Source organism: Periplaneta americana, chromosome 10 (assembly GCF_040183065.1).
Source record: "Periplaneta americana isolate PAMFEO1 chromosome 10, P.americana_PAMFEO1_priV1, whole genome shotgun sequence".
NCBI lineage: Eukaryota > Metazoa > Arthropoda > Insecta > Blattodea > Blattidae > Periplaneta > Periplaneta americana.
Window position 1 is genome coordinate 122,123,912 of NC_091126.1, and position 21,455 is coordinate 122,145,366.

A 21,455-nucleotide genomic window follows, 5' to 3' on the forward strand; every position below is an offset into this window, starting at 1 on the left:
AAAATGCAATATTCTGTAAGATATACAGGCTGTTTCAAAAATACGGGGCATAATTTCAGGTATGTATTTCCCACATGTAGACAATCAAAATAGTTCATTACAACATGTGTCCGGAAATGCTTTATTTCCGAGTTATGGCCTTCACAACATTGAAATTCACCGGAACGTTTTTCTTTCCGCAGGTCGTTGCCGTCAAAGGAGACATTAAGAGGGCACTCTGACAGTTCATTCCGAGGCGAAGGTTACATTCAGTGTTGTGTAGGCGTACTTGGATCGAAGGTTTCCTGATCGATGGATAGGTAGAGGTGGCCCAATTGCTTGGCCTCCACGCTCACCTGATCTGAACCCTCTCGATTTCTACTTGTGGGACCATTTAAAATCATTGGTTTATTCGTCTCCGGTGCCTGATTTGGAATCCCTTCGGAATCGAATTGTGGACATACGCAATACTCCTGGAGTTTGGGATCGTGTTCGCAGGTCAATGAGACATCGATGTGAGGTCTGTATTCAAGCAGGAGGTGGACATTTTGAACATCTTCTGTAATGACAACGACCTGCGGAAAGAAAAACGTTCCGGTGAATTTCAATGTTGTGAAGGCCATAACTCGGAAATGAAGCATTTCCGGACACATGTTGTGAAGCAGTAATTAGGAGAGGGAGAGACCGATTTATTAGCGAAGTGATATCTCCATATTTTTATTACATGTATTCGCGGGGATGTTCTGGCGACTTCGTTAGAATTAGCTTCCTCACACAGGTGTTTCGTCACTTGTCAGCATCGGACAGATTTAGGGCCACCTCGAGCGGGGTTTTCGTATAGAGACTCGATGAAGCATAAAATTCTAAAGCCGGAGTTAGACTGGACCCGTGGGAAAGATACTGCCAAGCTTGGGTTTTCCAAAGAACGGGTATTCTTGTGAGATATACAAACTAATTAGATGTTATGGGAAATCCAAAGTTTAAATTTAGAGATGACATATTTCGCGCCCAATAAGAAGAGATCTTGGTCCAGCTTATGAGGTCACTTTGGACCAATAGGGAATAGATTTTAGGCCAGTTAGTGACGTAGTTTTTAACCAATAGGATAGTTAGTTTTAGCGTAGGATAGGTTTTTATAAATAAGGGTGACGGGGAGCGGAGATGACGACTACTATTCCGCCGCGGAGCGGAGATCATAAAAACGAGTTCGCATCGTGTCGGCGGCCCTACATACAGGGCACAATAACTACTTCGTTTGGTGTCGACGACTACTATTCCGCTTCGGAGCGGAGATCATCAAAAACAACTTTACATCGTGTCGGCGGCCCTACATACAGGGCAGAATAACTACTTCGTTTGGTGTCGACAGGACTACTATTTCGCTTCGTGTCGTAGTGTACGGGACAGAGTATTGAATTTATAGTATCGGATAGAGCTTATTCAGAGCTGCAACTGAGTCGATACAGAATTGCGACCAACGATTGAATTATAAGTCAGCTGGAAATACATACTCTAGGGTTTACCAAGTGAATACGACAATAAACTTATAGTTTTGGAATTTACACTGCCTTTTATTTAAGTAGCCGGCTTGGTATTATTCCCGACATCAACCTACACCACAACCGTACCTCGGCTACCCTGAGTGAATCTCACGCAACATCGAGACGCACCCACCCTCAAATGGCGCCCAACGTGTGGTCACAATAACCACTCACCCTCAAATGGCGTCCAACGTGGGGCCTCAACAACAACGATCACACCCTCAAATGGCGTCCAACGTGGGAACACAATAACGACGCCACCCACAAATGGCGCTTTCCAACGTGGGGCTCGAAGGAAGACAGCTGTTCCAGTGACCGGCCCCGGGTGCGAACACAGCACCAAACAACGAGGAGGACCGGACGGAGCATTTCAGCCCTGCATAGCCGAGGAACGACGCTGGAAGGCGGGAACAGAACCAAGCCATCGCGACATCACGACAACACTAGAGAAGACAACACGGGGACCACCAGAGAAGGCGACTCGGAGAGGCTGTGGCAAGTATGAATAGAAGACGTATAAATGTGTATATATGTATATGATATTTTGGGGGAATAATTATAAAGTGTATATGTTTCAATTTCTGGTGTGATATTTTGGGTGTATATATATATATATATATATATGTATTTTTTTTTTGTGTGTGATATTTTGGGGGAAAGAGTGAAATAAATGTATTGCGTAATTTGTTGGAAGTGAGTCGAGTGCAAATACAGGCCTAGTTAGATTATTATGGGGAAAGCAAGCGTCGGATAGATGACAGAGTAGCATATAGATGATACTACGTAGCCATAGGAGTAAAGTAGTTAGGAAAATACGAGAAAGACGAGGAAATAGAAACAAGGGAACCATGGAGCAAAGGAAGGACGAGGAAATTATGGAAATCAGAGAGGAGGTCGAGAGTAACGCAGGACAGGAAATAGAGGGAGAGCGATCGGTGGAAAAGCAACAGAGGAGAGAAAGTGGCAAAGGGGAAATGACGCTAGAACAGTTATGGGAGCAGATGAGACAATTCATGGAAAATAACTCAAGGGAAAGTAAAGAACAAATAAAGCAAATGGAAAATAAATTAGACAACAATTCAAGGGAAAGTAAAGAACAAATAAAGCAAATGGAAAATAAATTAGACAACAATTCAAGGGAAAGTAAAGAACAAATAAAGCAAATGGAAAATAAATTAGACAACAATTCAAGGGAAAGTAAAGAACAAATAAAGCATATGGAAAATAAATTAGACAACAATTCAAAGGAAAGTAAAGAACAAATAAAGCAAATGGAAAATAAATTAGACAACAATTCAAGGGAAAGTAGAGAACAAATGAAACAAATGGAAACTAAATTAGAGAATAACTCGAGGGAAAGTAGAGAGCAGATTCTGAGGGAAAGTAGAGAACAAATGAAACAAATGGAAACTAAATTAGAGAATAACTCAAGGGAAAGTAGAGAGCAGATTCTGAGGGAAAGTAGAGAACAAATAAAACAAATGGAAAATAGATTGGGGGAAAGTTCGAGAGAGATTAGAGATCATATTGCAAAATTAGCGGAAAGAGGAAACAAGATGGAGGACAAAATAGAGAAGCTAGAGGGGAAATTAACCGAGAATGGGATCGGAATGGAGAACCAATTGAAGATAGCTATGGATAGGATGTCAGAAAGTATGAAGGATTTAGAAGTTAGAGTTAGAGATAGCGCTACCAGAGAGAATAGCGATCTAAAATCAGCCGTGGAGGAAACGATAGTGGAAAAGGTTCGGGAAATTCAGAATTCGGTGGAAGAGAAAATAGGTGAGATGGATCAGGAAGTGGACGGTCTCAAGCGAGCCATAAAGAATAAAGAAAGGGCGGATAACGAATGTTTGGAAGAATTAAGAAGTAAACTAAACTCAATAAACGACGTACTAAATGGGGGTAGTCCCGCAAATTTAAGCGGACATAGCAGCTCGGACCGTGCAGTTTCTAGACAAGAGGGCACAAGTGAGAGCCCGGCATCAGGTAGCAACATAAATGTAAGACATGTTAACAATAGTGTTGGTGAGGAATGTCAGACCTCACGGGATGATGTGCGTAGTGAGCTGATAAATGTAAACGACAAGGCATATTTAGGCCGTCCCCAGTACCCCACTCACATTTTGAATGAGATTGGTTACCCTATTTTTGATGAGGTTGAATTTTCAAACCCACATAACTACATAAGTGAGCTAGAAACGTACTTTAGAGTAAGAGGGGTGCCGGATGACTTAAAAATGACTGTCGTACGAAAGAGCCTAAAGAGCCGACCACTCAACTGGGCGCTAGTGGCCCTAGGGGATAATGTCACTTATGAGGAATTCAGAGAAAAATTTTCGGAGAGATACTGGGGACAAAGACAACAACAAAGAATTAGGAAGGAAATTAATCAGAGCAGGTTTGACGCGGGAAGAGGCGTCTCTATGATAGACTATTTTCTTGAAATTGTTAAGAAAGGGAAAAGCCTCAATCCGCCAATACCGGATTCAGAGCTGATCCAAACTGTGATTTCGCAGTATCCCGAGAACATAAGATATAATCTGATCGTAGCAGGGCCCCGAGACTTCGGGGAAACAATAGATTTATTGACTGCGCTGGATGGTTCGGACGCCACGCACTACGAATGTAGTGGACAGGCAGATTATGAACATGGCAAAGGAAAGGGTTCAAGCCCCACCGACCAGAAAGCGGGGAAGGGGGCAAGTACGGCCTTTTCATCCCCAAGGACAGGAGCCCAAAATCAGAGTAACTGGGGTGGTGACAGGAGCCCCAACAATGCACATAGTCGGTACCATAATGGCCATAACGGAGGGAAAAGTCCCAACAGGGAGAGAAGGATTGACCCGCCCTTTGGGGGTCCTTACAATAATATTAGGAACAACCAGAGTAGTCATAACAGGATGAGAAACGATAGAGGAGGTGTTGGTCCCGTGCGTAGGGTTAACCACATACGATGGTACACGGGAAGACAAGAAAATGGAAATAATAGGCTTAGAACCCAACCACACTGGCTTAGGAACAGAAATTACAGACAGGGATTCTGGCAGCCTAATTTTAGCAGGGGACCGCAAAATCGAGGTGATTGGAGGAGACAGGAGCAGGAGAGAGATAGGCGAGGCGTCCTACAAGAAATGGCCTCACAAGGGTGCAATAGGCCACCTACACAGTGTAACGTGGGACAAAGCAGGAATAGAGACATGAACGAACGTCAGCAAAGTCCGGTCAGAATGAATATGGGCCGGGAGCCTATAAATTGTAGAAATAGAGACGAGGTAGCAGTGGAACCGACTGCATCGCACTCGGGAAACTGCTAGACAGAAGTCTCAAGGGTTCGGAGATTTCTGTAGCTAAGTGCAGTAAGCCACTGTCAAAAGAATCCACCAACGCGGTAAGCGTGAAGAGACAGAGCGAGATTACTAACCCAGAGTTAGAAAATAATGGGACTTATGTATTGCCTTATATAGATGCTAAAATATTTGGGACAAAGTGTTGTGTGTTGTTGGACTCGGGCTCCACAAATAATGTATGCAGCTTGGAATTTTTTCAAAAGGTTAGGGATTCAGGAATAAAACTGCAAACGTTACCGATATGTTCACTGTACTGTGCAGGCGCCCTAAGCAAGAAAAAGGAAAAGGTAAAATATCAAGTATGGTTCGAGTTAGAGTTCGGAGAAGTGAAATTAAATGCTATTTTTCTTGTGATACAAAGGTTGACTACCGACATCATTATTGGAGTAGAAAGCTTCTATGAATGGCACGCGCTATTAGATTTCAGGGAAAACAGACTAGGGGTTACGGCAGGTAACGGCAGTGTAGGCCATGTCCCATTCAGTAGCAATAACGCTCGAGCTGAGTTAGATGAGAGAACCGCGGGAGAGATAGAATTACAGGAAGAGTTATTTTTTGTAGAGCACCTCAAAATTTGTAAGAATGTAATTATAGAGGTTAATCCTTGGGAAGGTAACGAGGTAACTAGGGGAGTGTGTCAAGTAGGCTGCGGAGAATGCGAGTTGTGTATCGGCGAATTAGTCCAGGCGAGACAATTAGGACGTAATCTCGTTAGCGGTAGGGCCAGATATTGTAATGAGATGTCGCCGGGCGATCTTAGGCAGGTAGACGCGTATAACAATAGGAAGACAGATACTTTCGAAATAGTGAGAGATAAAGTTAGCCAGGCACACGGCCTGAGTGAGAGTGAAAGAAAACGCTTAATGGATGTTGTAGGTAGCCATTTAAATGTCTTTTCAGACGCGCCGGGTCTGTGTAGAGTGTATACACACAAAATTAAGGTGGTAGGAATGGAGGAATTTCGGCATAAATGTAGACCCATCCCCCTATCTTTAAGGGATCAGGCAGACGAAGTCATAAATGATATGTTAAAAGACGGAGTTATAGAAGTATCGGACTCGCCTTACGTAAATGCATTGTGCTGGGTTAGGAAGCCCAATGGAAGCTTAAGAGTAACGATAGATGCCCGACACGTTAACTCGTTTTCAGTGAAAGATAATTTCAGGACGGAGTCAGTGGACACTTTGTTAGGCCGTATCAGTGACTGTTCTATATTCACTAGTTTGGACTTGACCAGTTCGTATTGGCAGATTCCGCTGGACGAGGACTCGAGAAAATTCACCGCGTTCCTACATAACGGGAAAGTTTATCAGTATACCCGATGCCCATTCGGCATCGCGAGTTCTGGATCTGCGCTACTAAGGGCACTTGACATAATTTTTGGTGATTCGACGAAAGGTTTTCTGGCACAGTACATTGACGATTTTCTTATATATGGCAATAATGTGGATAGGCATATTAGCGATATTGATTTTGTACTTACTAAATTGAGAGAGGCTGGTATGACAGTCAAGCTGGGGAAAACAGCATTTTTTAAAGTTGAGACAGTTTTCCTGGGTTACGTAATTTCGTCTGACGGAATTAGACCGGACCAAGAGAGAATTCAGAGCATTTCGAGGATCCCGCCGCCGCGGAACCGGAAACAGGTTCGTAGGTATCTAGGTATCCTACAATACCAGAATCGGTTTCTCGTCAATTATGCTAAGCATGTAGCCCCACTCAGAGCATTGTTGAAGAAGGATACACCCTTCAGGTGGGGGTCGGCAGAGCAGGAAGCATTCGATCGAACGAAACTGCTTTTTGCCGACTCAATTCTGTTGGAAAGGCCTAACGACAGCCTACCTTTTCAGATTTATACGGATGCGTCTTCATATGGATATGGAGCAATTCTATGTCAGACAGATGAAGATAATAAGCGACATGTGATTGCCACAGCTTCTAGGGGACTGTCGCGTACCGAAAGCAACGCATCAATCACGGAACTAGAGATTTCTGCTGTGTACTTCGCACTACAGAAGTTCCGTCAGTATATCTTTAATAGGCAGATAATCATATTTACTGACCATGTAAGCCTAGCGTTTCTGAGTAGATGCAAATTGACGAACTCTAGAATATCTAGATATGTGCACGAAATTTTGGCTCATGATGTGACGATCAGACATATTCCGGGGGCAGACAATATCTTTGGTGATTGTCTCTCTCGTTTGAATTCCAAATCGGGGCTACCGGAAACTATCACCGCCCCCGCGTACGAAATTGCCGTGATGAAAATTGATTCCACGAGGAATGGAGCTCTGACGGGAAAATTTCGGAAAATTGCAGATTTGCAGCAGGAGGATTCCACGATAAGGGCCTTAATGGACAAAGCTAGAGAAATCTCACAGGTGAAAGACGAAGTGTATGGATTGCGCTCTGGTATCTTGTATAAATTGCATGGTAGGGATATCCAGAAGTGGAAGATATACATACCTGCGAGTATGGAGAATGAACTTATAAACAACTTTCACCTATCTATGTGTCACTCTGGGAGTGATAGGATCATTTTAACTATGTCAGAATCATTTTATATTAAGCAACTGTCAAAGAAGGTTAGAAGGGTAATATCTCGTTGCGAGGTCTGCCAGAGGGCGAAACCTCTAAATGTAAGGTATGACAATGTACCACAAGTCATTATCAGGGGTAAAAAGAATGAACTTGTAGCAGTGGACGAACACGGTCCAATGCCCACATCGTCCTTCGGACACAGGTACATATTTGTTACGTACGATGTGTTCACAAAATTTGTAAAGATTTACCCTTTAAGAAATATCTCTAGTAAGTTGTGTGCTGACAAGCTGGTTAGAGATTACATACCGACTTACGGTCCGGTAACAGCGGTGCTCAGTGACAATGTGTCGGTACATAAATCGAAAGTGTTTTGCAAAAGGCTGGAAGATGCGGGCGTGAAGCTATACAATTGCTCCGCATACTTTCCCAGCGGTAATCCCTGCGAAAGAGCGCTTAGGGATATATCATTGTACCTCCGTATTCTGTGTCACCGAAACCATAAGGACTGGTTTAGGCAATGTGAGGTGATTGAGAGAGTCATGAACCACTCTATCAATCCAACGACCGGAATAGCTCCGATCAAACTTATGTTAGGGATCGATCCCGATCCCATGATAAAGAGTTTGCCGCAGGCAATACAGGAGGGTGAGCCTCCTAGTGATGAACTACTGTGTAAACTAGCTTTCGACCGAATCAGGAAAAAGGCTGAGTACAGACTCGGTAAAGTTAAAAGATATCGCCATAAATGGGAGCCCACACCCGGCGATTTGGTATTGCTAAGGGACGTGAAGTTATCCTCCGCCCTTAGAGGACGTTACTCACGCATGGAGTTACTGTACAAAGGGCCCTACGAAATTAAAAGTAGATATGGAGACCATACTTTCGAATTGGTAGAAAGGGGAAAAAGTAAACCTGTTGGAAGGTACCACAAGCAACTCTTGCGGCCTTTCAAACAGGAGAGGCTAGGAGGCAGGAATGAGAAAGAGTAGGATGGTTAGTCTCACGCGTACAGCTAGGTGAACTTGTACAGGGCGGCTGGTACAACCAAGCACGCAGAGTGTGTAACTGATCAATTAATAAATAAATGTAAATATGTGAATGAATGGGACTGTACATATGTAAATGTGGATATAAATTGTACATTGTTGTGCTTACTGTGTGAGAGTTGTGTACATAGAAAGGCTTGTGAAGATATATGTAATATTTATTGTAATTGTTTGTAGTGACATTGTAATCTCATTGTATTGTAAATAATGTGTTACCGGCTGATAGCGTAGGGGAACTATGAGGCTAGTTATAGGCAGAAAGCGGGGACATCTCATAACATTGGAAACTCTTTCGGGAATTTCCAACGGTTATGTAGATGGGCATTTGAAGCAGTAATTAGGAGAGGGAGAGACCGATTTATTAGCGAAGTGATATCTCCATATTTTTATTACATGTATTCGCGGGGATGTTCTGGCGACTTCGTTAGAATTAGCTTCCTCACACAGGTGTTTCGTCACTTGTCAGCATCGGACAGATTTAGGGCCACCTCGAGCGGGGTTTTCGTATAGAGACTCGATGAAGCATAAAATTCTAAAGCCGGAGTTAGACTGGACCCGTGGGAAAGATACTGCCAAGCTTGGGTTTTCCAAAGAACGGGTATTCTTGTGAGATATACAAACTAATTAGATGTTATGGGAAATCCAAAGTTTAAATTTAGAGATGACATATTTCGCGCCCAATAAGAAGAGATCTTGGTCCAGCTTATGAGGTCACTTTGGACCAATAGGGAATAGATTTTAGGCCAGTTAGTGACGTAGTTTTTAACCAATAGGATAGTTAGTTTTAGCGTAGGATAGGTTTTTATAAATAAGGGTGACGGGGAGCGGAGATGACGACTACTATTCCGCCGCGGAGCGGAGATCATAAAAACGAGTTCGCATCGTGTCGGCGGCCCTACATACAGGGCACAATAACTACTTCGTTTGGTGTCGACGACTACTATTCCGCTTCGGAGCGGAGATCATCAAAAACAACTTTACATCGTGTCGGCGGCCCTACATACAGGGCAGAATAACTACTTCGTTTGGTGTCGACAGGACTACTATTTCGCTTCGTGTCGTAGTGTACGGGACAGAGTATTGAATTTATAGTATCGGATAGAGCTTATTCAGAGCTGCAACTGAGTCGATACAGAATTGCGACCAACGATTGAATTATAAGTCAGCTGGAAATACATACTCTAGGGTTTACCAAGTGAATACGACAATAAACTTATAGTTTTGGAATTTACACTGCCTTTTATTTAAGTAGCCGGCTTGGTATTATTCCCGACATCAACCTACACCACAACCGTACCTCGGCTACCCTGAGTGAATCTCACGCAACATCGAGACGCACCCACCCTCAAATGGCGCCCAACGTGTGGTCACAATAACCACTCACCCTCAAATGGCGTCCAACGTGGGGCCTCAACAACAACGATCACACCCTCAAATGGCGTCCAACGTGGGAACACAATAACGACGCCACCCACAGTTGTAATGAACTATTTTGATTGTCTACATGTGGGAAATACATACCTGAAATTATGCCCCGTATTTTTTAAACACCCTGTAGAGTGATATGAATAAAAATGAGTATGAAATAAATACTTGTCTTCTTTAGTAAATACTCTTGTTAGTAAGAATAGAACCATTGAGTATCTACTCAGTTTTCATTGCATACTCATGTCATGGAAGCATAGTGCAATACCTTATACTCTGGTGTTCATCTTGCACGGAGTATAACTTACTGTACACTCATGTTTCGTAGGAATAAATGCTAGTATATTCTCATTTTTATAACTTTTGTTTTCATTTTATTTTGGGTATGATTTGTAGCAGGCTCAGTTCTGAATATTTTTTGATTTGTGTTCTGTTTAAATTCAGTCTGAACAAAATATGACAAAATTTATAAACGGCGTAGTGCGTCATGAATCAAATATACAAAGAGAGACGTGAACATGAGGATTCAAAAAACTTCAAATGTCTTTATCACTTCACGAAAGTGAATGTAGAATGGTTAAACATGTATGTAAACATGGACAGGAGAAAGTGGAAACAAGGGGCGGTATAGACCTACTTAAAAACATTATTAAATTTTAAGACTTTTAAGATTGGTTGGCGATCCTGGGTTTCAAGTTGGCATTGCCTACCTACCAATCTACCTACTAAGCAATTACCTACCTTCCTATCTATCTATATACCTATCTAGTTACTATCCTATCTGTCTATTTATCTGTGTCTGTATATGCCTATCTGTCTGTCTTTCTGTGTCTGTATATGCCTGTCTCTTTATCTGTCTGTCTGTATATGCCTGTCTGTATCTGCCCATCTGTCTATCTGTATATGTTTGTCTGTCTGCATCTGTCTGCCTATATATGCCTGTCTTTATATGTCTGTCTGTATATGTCTGTCTGTCTGTATATGCCTGTCTGTCTGTATCTGTCTGCCTATATATGCCTGTCTCTGTCTGTCTTAGCTCCAAATATTTTCCTAGCACCTTATCCTCGAACACCCTTAGCATATTCAATGTTATAAATTGTATGTCTTTGGTGGTTAGAAAGGGATAATGTGTCAATGAAAATTAGCGTAAGTTAATTAATGATGTTGGCTTGAGGAACTAGAACATGCTACAAAATATAATTAACCCAGTGATTGATAATTAATTACATTGTCAACATAACACACAGTTTTCGTAGTGTAATCTACTAATAGGCTACTCTTTAACTCTTAAGAACCATGCTTAATTAAATATTAATACTCATGTTAATTAAATGTATTAATTAAAAAATGTAGAGATATTTGCGAGTTAATTTGTCGGGACCGGGATCTCGTCTACCGGGCCGCGGCCTCTCAAAGGTTGAGAAGTCTTAATTACAGAATATGAACGTTCACGGAGAAACAACTACCGGGAACGTACTGTACTAAGTCCATTCAAGCTTCAGCTCCACAGTAAAGCATTGTTGCGCACCGAGCACGGTCCGACAAAGGCTATAATGATTTTGACGCGTTTCATTTTCTTCGTGGATACAATATTTTGTCCGGAAGCATGTAATATTTAACTTACCATAACGTCTGAGTCTTAACATTACAACTAGTCAATCTTACTGAAGCGTGAATGGCTCGTGTTCTGGGCGACTAAAATGTCGTGACCTTCACGAACTAAGTCACATGAAAAGGAGAATAATGGCGTGTAAGTAAATTATGTAGTTTAAGTTTCACAACATGCATTTATGTTGAAATAAAAATACATTTTATTTTACTCTCTCATATCACAGCATAGTGAACGTTAAACATTCGAAAAAAATTCCATCTTCCCATAATGGAATTGAAGAAATTTCAACGCATAAATATTTAAAGTCTTGGTTTTTCTGAACCGACGCAAGCGAGTTGCGAGCCGCGAGGCCCGCCTCGCACAAATCCGGACCACACGAAAGATAGTAAAGTGGTTTCTATAACTGTGAGGTGCGAGGTCTGCGTACCTCGCAGTTATAGAAACCACTCACTATCTCTCGTGTAGTCCGGATTTGTGCGAGACGAGCCTCGCACCTCGCAAGTCGCATGCTTCGGTTCAGAAAAACTGAGGCTTTAAGTACCACACATTTAGGCAGTTTCTGTGAAGTAACAGACTTTTAAAGTAAACATACTGCACCAGATTCCAGATATATTTACCTTTGTAATGTTATTTTACTTTAAAGCACATTTTGTTTCAAGAATCCGCACTGAAATTATTGTGCATATCGGTATTAATTTCATTACTTAAAATTGACATACAATTATCGTAATAGAAGTTTCAAATACATAGTAGAAGAATGTCGTTCAAGACTTAATATATTTTCGAGATGTTTCAACTCGATAATCTCCTATTTAAACTTATTCTAAGATCTGATAATGGCAACAGAGATAGAGTAAGTAATAACTGAGTGACTCAAAGAGTATAATTCGAATGAATTGCTTATTACATTCTGGTATGATGTGCCCTACGGATACTTTGTTCCCGGTGCCAACTCCAGATTTAAATAGTTTATTGCTTTGCAGTGTGAGTCCCACGGAATTCGTCTCTGGGATTCCGTTGCTACTACAGTACGTCGGTGATAAGAAAGGTTATGAATAAAACTGTAGCAAAGTAAATTAAAAGGGAGCACAGAGCCAAGACAATGTTTTTATCCATCGAAATATTCGCATGAGACTGTCAGTCTCCAGCGTGGAAAGCCGACGGTCTATGCAGCTGCCTAGCCGCCCGTCTGACGGTTATTACTGCACAACCAACAAATACGAAATAAGACACTCACTGACTGCCTCAATGATGTCGGCCAACAAGACGCCGTCACACACGTCGGTCTGCAGGTCGTGGATCAGTCTCTTGCTGCGAGTTCTGCAGAGGTAGTGGTTCGCCCAGTCCGTGTATACCTGTAAATATACATAAGGCAGATTTGATGTTCAGGCGATAGAGAATGAAAACACGCATACTGACTTGCATCCTCATTAACCCTCAAACGGAGTTGTGGGGTCTTTTTCGATACCAGACAAATTGTATATCCCTGACATTCTTTAACCATTGCTTTCTTTCTCTAAATCTTTTGTGTACCTTTTTCTTTTGTCAAGATTAATCCATTGGCTGTGTCACTGATCAGCAGGTACCGTTATTTATTTCCAGTATTAGCTAAAATATTGAGTGGTATCCTTTTCGACCCCACAACTTCAGTTGTGTATCTGCACCCTGTCAATGTACAACCAACGAGTTTTTATAGTGGAGTATGGATACTAATGCGCGTAAAAGTGTATCAGTGTTCGATTCTGGTTTCCCACGCTTTGTAAACAGTGTTGTAGATGAAAGTGAATACAGTGATGCGAGTGAATGTGAGGTCGAAAATGAACCGGACTATAATTCTGAACATGACACGGATTCAGAACAAGATTACGACTCGAATGGAGTGGATGAAGATGTAAACCAACCAAATAGTGATTCATTGAATTTCTATGGTAAGAATGCATGCAAATGGTCTGCTACCGAACCTAATAGAAATAGAAGAACACAAGCGCACAATATTGTAATAAAAGTTCCTACATTGAAAGGAAAAGCTAAAAAATTTAGGGAATTCGTGCAATCCTTTACAGGCATAGGAATTTTTATTTACAGAAGACATGATTACAGAAATTTTTGTACACACAAATGAGAAAATTAGTTCCTACTCAGCCAATTTTTCTGATACAACTCGTACAGAATTGAGAGACACTAATGCAGTAGAGTTGAGGGCACTTTTCGGGTTCCTATATTACACAGCAGTTTTCAAATCAAACCATGAAAGCCTCGAGTCCATGTTTGCAACTGATGGTACTGGAAGGGATATTTTACGTGCAATTCCTTCTGTCAGACGAACATACATTTTGATATATTGCTTGCTTGCTTGATGATTTTGCAACACGAGCAACAAGGAAGGAAATTGATCCATGTGCAACACTGTCGTATATTTTTTACAAAATGGTTGAAAACTCTCAGACTTGCTATAATATGTATTATGCCTGTGTATGAGATGCTTGTAGGTTTCCGTGGCCGCTGAAAATTAAGAGCCGTATTCATAGACATTTTTAGCGCGGGTTTTCGGTGGATGATCAGCGTTTTTCGTATTCATTTATTTTAGTTGGTTATTTAACGACGCTGTATCAACTACTAGGTTATTTAGCGTCGATGAGATTGGTGATAGCGAGATGATATTTGGCGAGATGAGGCCGAGGATTCGCCATAGATTACCTTGCATTCACATTACGGTTGGGGAAAACCTCGGAAAAAACCCAACCAGGTAATCAGCCCGAGCGGGGATCGAACCCGCGCCCGAACGCAACTTCAGACCGGCAGGCAAGCGCCTTAACCGACTGAACCACGCCGGTGGCTTTTCGTATTCATAAACCAGTGTTAGCGATAGGATATGATTTGAATTCTGTACAAGTAACCAGTCGATAGCCGGAGCTAGCTTAGTACGCTCGTAGCGCGTGCTGCGAAATGTCTATGAATACCACCCTTAGGGCTTACATGGCCAGTAAGCCGGAGAAAATTATAATTTTGTCTGATGCTAACACAAATTATCTCTTGAATGCATACACACACACACACACACACACACACACACACACACACATATATATATATATATATATATATATACGCTGGGAAAGACAGTGATCGGATAGATCTGACTGCACAAGAAAAAACGCTGCAGAAACCAACACAATGAGTACAGAGATTAATGATGCCTATTTCTTGAAATAACAGAAATATTACAGCTGACAATTACTTCACTTCCATGGAGTTAGTTTCTGAACTCAAAGAACGTAAACTAACTTATTTAGGGGCGATGCGAAAAACAAGAAAGACATTCCACTGGAATTTCAGGCAAACAGGAAATGTAAAGTAGACTCAACTGAATATTGTTTCCAAAATGACCGCACATTAATTTTTCACGTGTCTAAGAAAGGAGAGTCTGTTATTTTGCTCTCTAGCATGCATTTTTCGGTAGACACATCTGAGACAGGCAAGCCCGAAATTATTTCCTTCTATAATAGTACAAAAGGGGGAGTAGATAGCCTTGACCAAAAGTGCATTACATAATCTAGTAAGAGCGGACGAACTCGAAAATGATCTCTGGCTATTTTATATGCAATTCTGAATATAACTGTTGTCAACTCATATAATACAGACATCATTCAAGGACTGTAAATACATTTCCCACTTTGAATTCCTGAAACGGTAGGAAGACAACTTACAGAGCCATACCTGTATGAAAAGCTTGTAAATTACCGACTCCCAAAGGAACTCAGAATGATTGTTTCCAGGATTTTGAATGAACCTATGCCAAAGAAGGAAGGAACACACGGCAAATCGAAAAGAAAACGTTGCGCACTGTGTCCTCGTTCAAGAGAGAAGACAAACCAGTACTGTGTTAGTCGTGACCGTCCAGTTTGCCAGGCCTGCCGATCAGTTACACGTAGAGAGTGTGGAGAATAAAGGAAATCCAGTTTGACAGCAAAGTATGCAGCCAGACACAATTTTAGTGTGATTACTACATTTGAATGTGATGGTTATATAGAAAATATGACGAAATGGAAGTTTATCTTTTATAATAATTTTAAATTAGCTCAAAAAATGTCATACAGTCTTTCGGAGTTACATTATGTTATGATTATCGGTTTTTCAATGTCTTGCACACATTACTAATAATTATATTGTACTCATATTAGTTATATGTCCTTAATTTATGTAAACAAACTTAATAATAATTATATTCCTATTAGACCATCTTCAAATGTAAACAAAATTAATATTTTACCTCCTTTTGTAGTGGTATCGTTTTTGACCCCACAACTCCACTTATGTCATAAAACAGTCACAACTCCGTTTGAGGGTTAAGACCATGTGAGTCTCACAGGATCTGAAGGAGTCCGAACTACCTACTATCTAATCTGGTAAGAAGCAGCCAGCTGATTAAACTATGACAGATGGCGATGTGCATCAACCTCGGTTAGTTTTGTTTTTCCATACATGTTGTACAGTGTGATTCTCTCGCTAGAGGCCCAAAACTTTTGTCTATAAAACTCACATTTACTTTAAATTTGTCTTGAAACTTTTATACACATACTTTCAACAATGTAAAATGGGATCTAACTCTTCGCATTGGATTTGGACTCTTAATCTGAAATGCCCTTTCACATGCTTTAAATAAACCTGTTTGCTAGTATTTACGATCGAGAAACATGCGCTAGTCGATTATGTACATTGTTAATCCCTAGATTCGAGCCAACACTACCGAGATGCAGTGTAGCGGAACAAAAATCAATCAAGGTCACTGGAAGAGACCAAACCTATAGCGAGGAGTTAGATCCTATTTTACATTGTTGAAGGTATGTGTAGAAATTTTTAAGACAAACTTTAAGTAAATGGCAGTTTTAGCGAAGAAATCATACCGTATAATCGCCATTGGATATGAGAGGGGAAGGAAGATGTTTGAGTGTTTGAATTTGTAGCTGGATACTTCTATACAGGTACTGTATTTTATACAGAGTGATTTACGAGAATTTACTGTCGCTTACGGAGCTTAATTCCGAAGACATTCTGAGCAAAAAATTTCATATAAACATTTGTCCTAACTCAATATTTTCAAAGTTACATTAATTTGAAGTTGTTAATAAAATACTTTTTTTCTTCAGTTTTATGGGTAAAAAAATATTACTAATAGAGAATAAACTATTCAGAAGTGTCAATTCTTCAATTGACTAGTGTTCTGAAGCTAAAAATATATTGTTAATTGCTTTGTACAGATTTTGTTTTCCAATTTTTAATTAAAAATTACATTATTCTTATGCACTCATCATAAAAATTGTTACAAATCATACGACTTTAGGAACTTGATTCTTTAGAGTCTAATTATGCATCTTAATGTACAGTCTAAAAGAATTTACAGGAGTTGCGTGATTTGTAGCAATTGTTGTGATAAATGCGTAAGAAAATGTAATTTTGTAGTTAAAAATCGAAAAAATATTCTGTACTAAGCAACTATGGAATTCACAACACATTTCTAGCTTCAGAATACTAGCTAATTGAAGAAATACTCCTGAATAGTTCATTCTTTATCTGTAATATTCAAGAATAATGGTATTTTACAAACAACTTCAAGAAAAATGTTTATATGACACTTTTGCTCAGAATGTCTTCTGAAATAAGCTCCGTGAGGGACGGTAAATCCTCGTGAATCATCCTGTATATTACTTGTCTGTTGTTTGTTTGTTTGTAAATTATATTCTGGATATTATACAGCAGGCAACTGTATATTGTTTTAATAATTTGTTTGTATGGAAAACTGTTTCTTTCTACAGCAATCTCTACTGGAATAACTGTAGCTAATCTTGTTCTTAATAGCATCATTATTTTAATTTACATTTAGGTATTATTCTTGACATTTATTTATGGTAATTTATACTGCAAACAAATAAAGTATATAAGATTAATGTGTCGTCTTTTAGAGTCATTACTTCGCAACAGTTTAAAGCAGCGGTACTCATTACGCATGCGGCTCTCGAGAACATTTATTGTGGCTCTTGGAATAATTTTACTTTCATTACATCTTAATTCTTAAGATCTAAATTCTAAGTATAAATATTATATCTTTATTGAAATTCTACAAAACTTTGAATATTCCTGTATCATTCCTAGCAGTGCAGTAGCGCACGTGTTTAACAATGAAATGTATTAAATTTCTATGTTCAGTTTTATTGGTTTTGATGATGTGTACGCTTGTTTGGCAGACCGTTTGAATTTGTTCATTGTGGTCGGAAGCTTTCAAAATGAAACATACATTTTTCTTAGTTTCTATGAACAAGCGACTTAATACTCAGTTACTGTTATACTCCTATTCAGTTAAACAGTTAATTGATAGTGTTAAGTTTATTGCAGTGCAGTGTTTAATAATGGCTGATGTTTTTTTCGAAAGGAAAAGAAAACTGGAAGAGGAAGGAAGAGTTTTTCAAGATAGTTGGGAGCATGATTTTTTCTTCATACCTGCTAAAAAGGAAGGCAGTGCCATGTGTTTATTATGTCGTGACATAGTTCAAGGTTATAAACGATTTAATCTTAATAAGCATTATATTATGCCTGTTATTATTCGGTTGAGAAGCTTTTATCATCCAGTCTGCTGTCAAAAAATCTGAAAGTTAGAATTTATAAAACAATTATATTACCGGTTATTCTTCATGGTTGTGAAACTGGGACTCTCACTTTGAGAGAGGAACATAAGTTAAGGGTGTTTGAGAATAAGGTGCTTAGGAAAATATTTGGGGCTAAGAGGGATGAAGTTACAGGAGAATGGAGAAAGTTACACAACACAGAACTGCACGCATTGTATCCTTCACCTGACATAATTAGGAGCATTAAATCCAGACGTTTGAGATGGGCAGGGCATGTAGCACGTACGGGCGAATCCAGAAATGCATATGGAGTGTTAGGTGGGAGGTCGGAGGGAAAAAGACCTTTGGGGAGGCCGAGACGTAGATGGGAAGATAATATTAAAATGGATTTGAGGGAGGTTGGATATGATGGTAGAGACTGGATTAATGTTGCTCAGGATAGGGACCAATGGCGGACTTATGTGAGGACGGCAATGAACCCCCGGGTTCCTTAAAAGCCAGTAAGCAAGTAGTAAGCATTATAATACCGTACATTCAAATTTTGACAGCAAGTATCCTAAAGATTCTAAATTGAGAGCAGAAAAACTAAAAACATTAAAAATGGCAATAGTGTCTGAACAAAAAATGATGTTTGCTACTGTAAGTGAAAATAAATTGGCAACAAAAGCATCGTATCAAGTAGCAGAAATTTTAGCACGCAAAATGAAACCCTTTACTGATGCGAGGTGCGGTTAACCTATGAAAAGCCGAAGAAATGGAGAGCGACCGTTTAAAAGAATGGTTTTAGGAGCAACTTCCTAACATTCCACCAATTGCTATGGATAACGCAATACATGATACATACGCTAATGTTCTACCAGGAGTATGAAGTTTCTTTTGAAATTTTGGATAATCCTGTCGCCCTCCTAAGAAACTGACCTGCTATTGGTTTACAAATCCGGCGAGGCAGTCCTCTCTATTCGTGAAACACACTAAAAGATAGGCCAAATTAAACAATGGTACGCTGGAACTGGCCCGCGGGCCGTAGTTTGGGTGGCCCTGTAATCCAGACTACATGGATCTACAAAACGTACATTGTGTTGTTCTGATAAAAATACCCTAATCTGCGATAAAAAGATAGCTGTAGTCGTTTGTTAGCGAGCTCTGTTTATCAGCGTATCAAAATAGAAGTATATTATGCACCTAAACAAGGAACCGACTGTTTGCACGAATTCCCACATCACTTTTTCGTCATACTGAAAGAAGTATCGCACACAATATCGAACGCTTTTATTTTTAAAATTATTCATCAAAACACAAAATTTGAGATTTTATTACATATTGAATCTTTCACCATAGTTGAGTTGTTTTATTATAATTAGAGCCCGAATTTATATGCATTTATAAAGACTGAAATTTGCATGCAAATATGCTCTATAAAATCATAAAATATACACTATGATATGCAGTATAATTTCGAAATATAAGACAAAGTAAATGTTTTAACCTTTAAAAGGAGCAAAATTGTGAAAAAACTTATACAGTCTTAGAAAAAAGTTTTGTCGCACAGACACTTTGTAAGTCTTAGAAAGGAGACAGTGAGCATGATCAGACATACTACGAAACAAAACTAATTTCATTACCTCAACTAGTCCTCCTCTTGTGACTCAGGTCGCATATCCTCTGACCATGCGTACTACCTCCTTTCTGGGATTTATAAAATATTTGTGCGACAAAATTTTTTTATAAGACTGTACATTGTAAGTAAGTTTCCATTTTGAAACATCTGTATGTTCTGTACATATCAGCAGTTTGGTTTGATATAGGCTAGGTATCATTACTGTTTACAAGGTTTGAAGTTTTTCATGGATGCACGGACAGAAGGTCTACAGGAAATATATCTAATAGCATTATGTCTACTTTTTTGCGTTTAATGACAGTAGGTCTACGGCAACATGTCTACATAAAATAGGTCTACTCTGTCTTTTAGTCTACCTGAAAAAAGTCTACAAATGAAAATGCCTACTAATGAAATAATTGTTATATAACACTTATTTAATTACATTACTAAAGTTTAAAGGAACGAATTTATAGTACTTTATTAAGAAGAAATAATCGAAATTTATAATTACATCTCATCTTCTTTCTCATGTATAGGTTGACTTTTTAATTTCAATCTGTAGCTTAGACTTCTTAGATAAACTTCGATTTCACACTTATCTTTAAATGCTTGCTAATTGTCTACCATTCTTTCTACCTGCTGTTAATTTATTTGGTATGACTTCTTTATAGGGCGTTTTACATTTCCGGGGCCAGCCAAAATTTGAGTGATAAGAATTTCATTGTCTATTTGATCTTTCCTGATGTAATCGACGAACTTACAAATTGACGCATGGAGCATCACGAGCATTTTCTGAAATTTACAGTGCCATCCTCGCCAGTATTGATTTACGTATGTGTTGTGATCTATCTTGCACTAAACCATATATATATTCCACACATTTGGTGGATAGTGTGGTAATACCGCTCGGCGTCTTCCTATCCTTGGTGTCCCTCTAATATAGATGTTTTCAATGTAACTGGCTACTGGTTCAATTTCAGCACTTACATATTCACATAATGCATCAAACACTTCTTCTACGGTCTGGGTAAATCAATGTCACAGCAATGAGTTCCCTAATTTCATTTCGGACTGTTAAATCATCATCGTTACTGTAGGCTTCTTTTAATCATTCGTTTACCACTCTTCCAAATCGACTGGTCGAAGTGGAAGAGGCAGTCCTTGATCACAGTTCTCGGAAAAGTTGCACTAATTGCATTCATACTAGCAATTTTAAAATCAATAAGACTTTTTTGCGGATGCAAATTCAAATTTAATGTAGCGCAGAGGTTTTTCAGCTGTCAGTAAAGTCACGTATGTAGCTTCAGTTTTTCTTCTACATAAATTATACACTAAGGGATATACTTGTCTATTGATTGCGCCATAAATGGTATATAATTTATAAAAGATAGATTGCACTGTCTTAAATGTCCCGTCACTTATCATAATCTGACTCAATGATAGCAGCCGCAAAGCTTCATTTGTCACAAAAATAAGTAGTCCGTCAGGATTTTGGTGGCCAGAATCATAGCGAAGGAACTGATCTCTTTTATAGTAACATCATATCGAGGTACAACATCTAATTCTTCTAAACTTTGAGGCAAAGGTGGCCTTGTACGGTTCTGTTGCCGATTTGTACTCCTCAATATTGTTTGCCTCTCAGGCATCAAAACTAACGCCTCCTCATCGTTTGCGATATTACCTGCTTCCTCCTGCATTATTGCGTTTGGTAATGCATTTGGAGTATTGAATGCAT

General features: G+C 39.6%; 1 protein-coding gene across 6 annotated transcripts in view; it reads right to left on the reverse strand.

The window, feature by feature from the left end:
- sick (sickie) overlaps window positions 1-21,455 on the reverse strand; it is a 461,315-nt gene that overhangs the window by 391,459 nt on the left and 48,401 nt on the right. For all 6 annotated transcript variants that reach the window (XM_069838099.1, XM_069838098.1, XM_069838100.1 and 3 more), the window contains exon 3: window positions 12,738-12,855. In XM_069838099.1, the coding sequence (XP_069694200.1) occupies window positions 12,738-12,855 (118 nt within the window). The remainder of the gene's footprint in view (window positions 1-12,737; window positions 12,856-21,455) is intronic.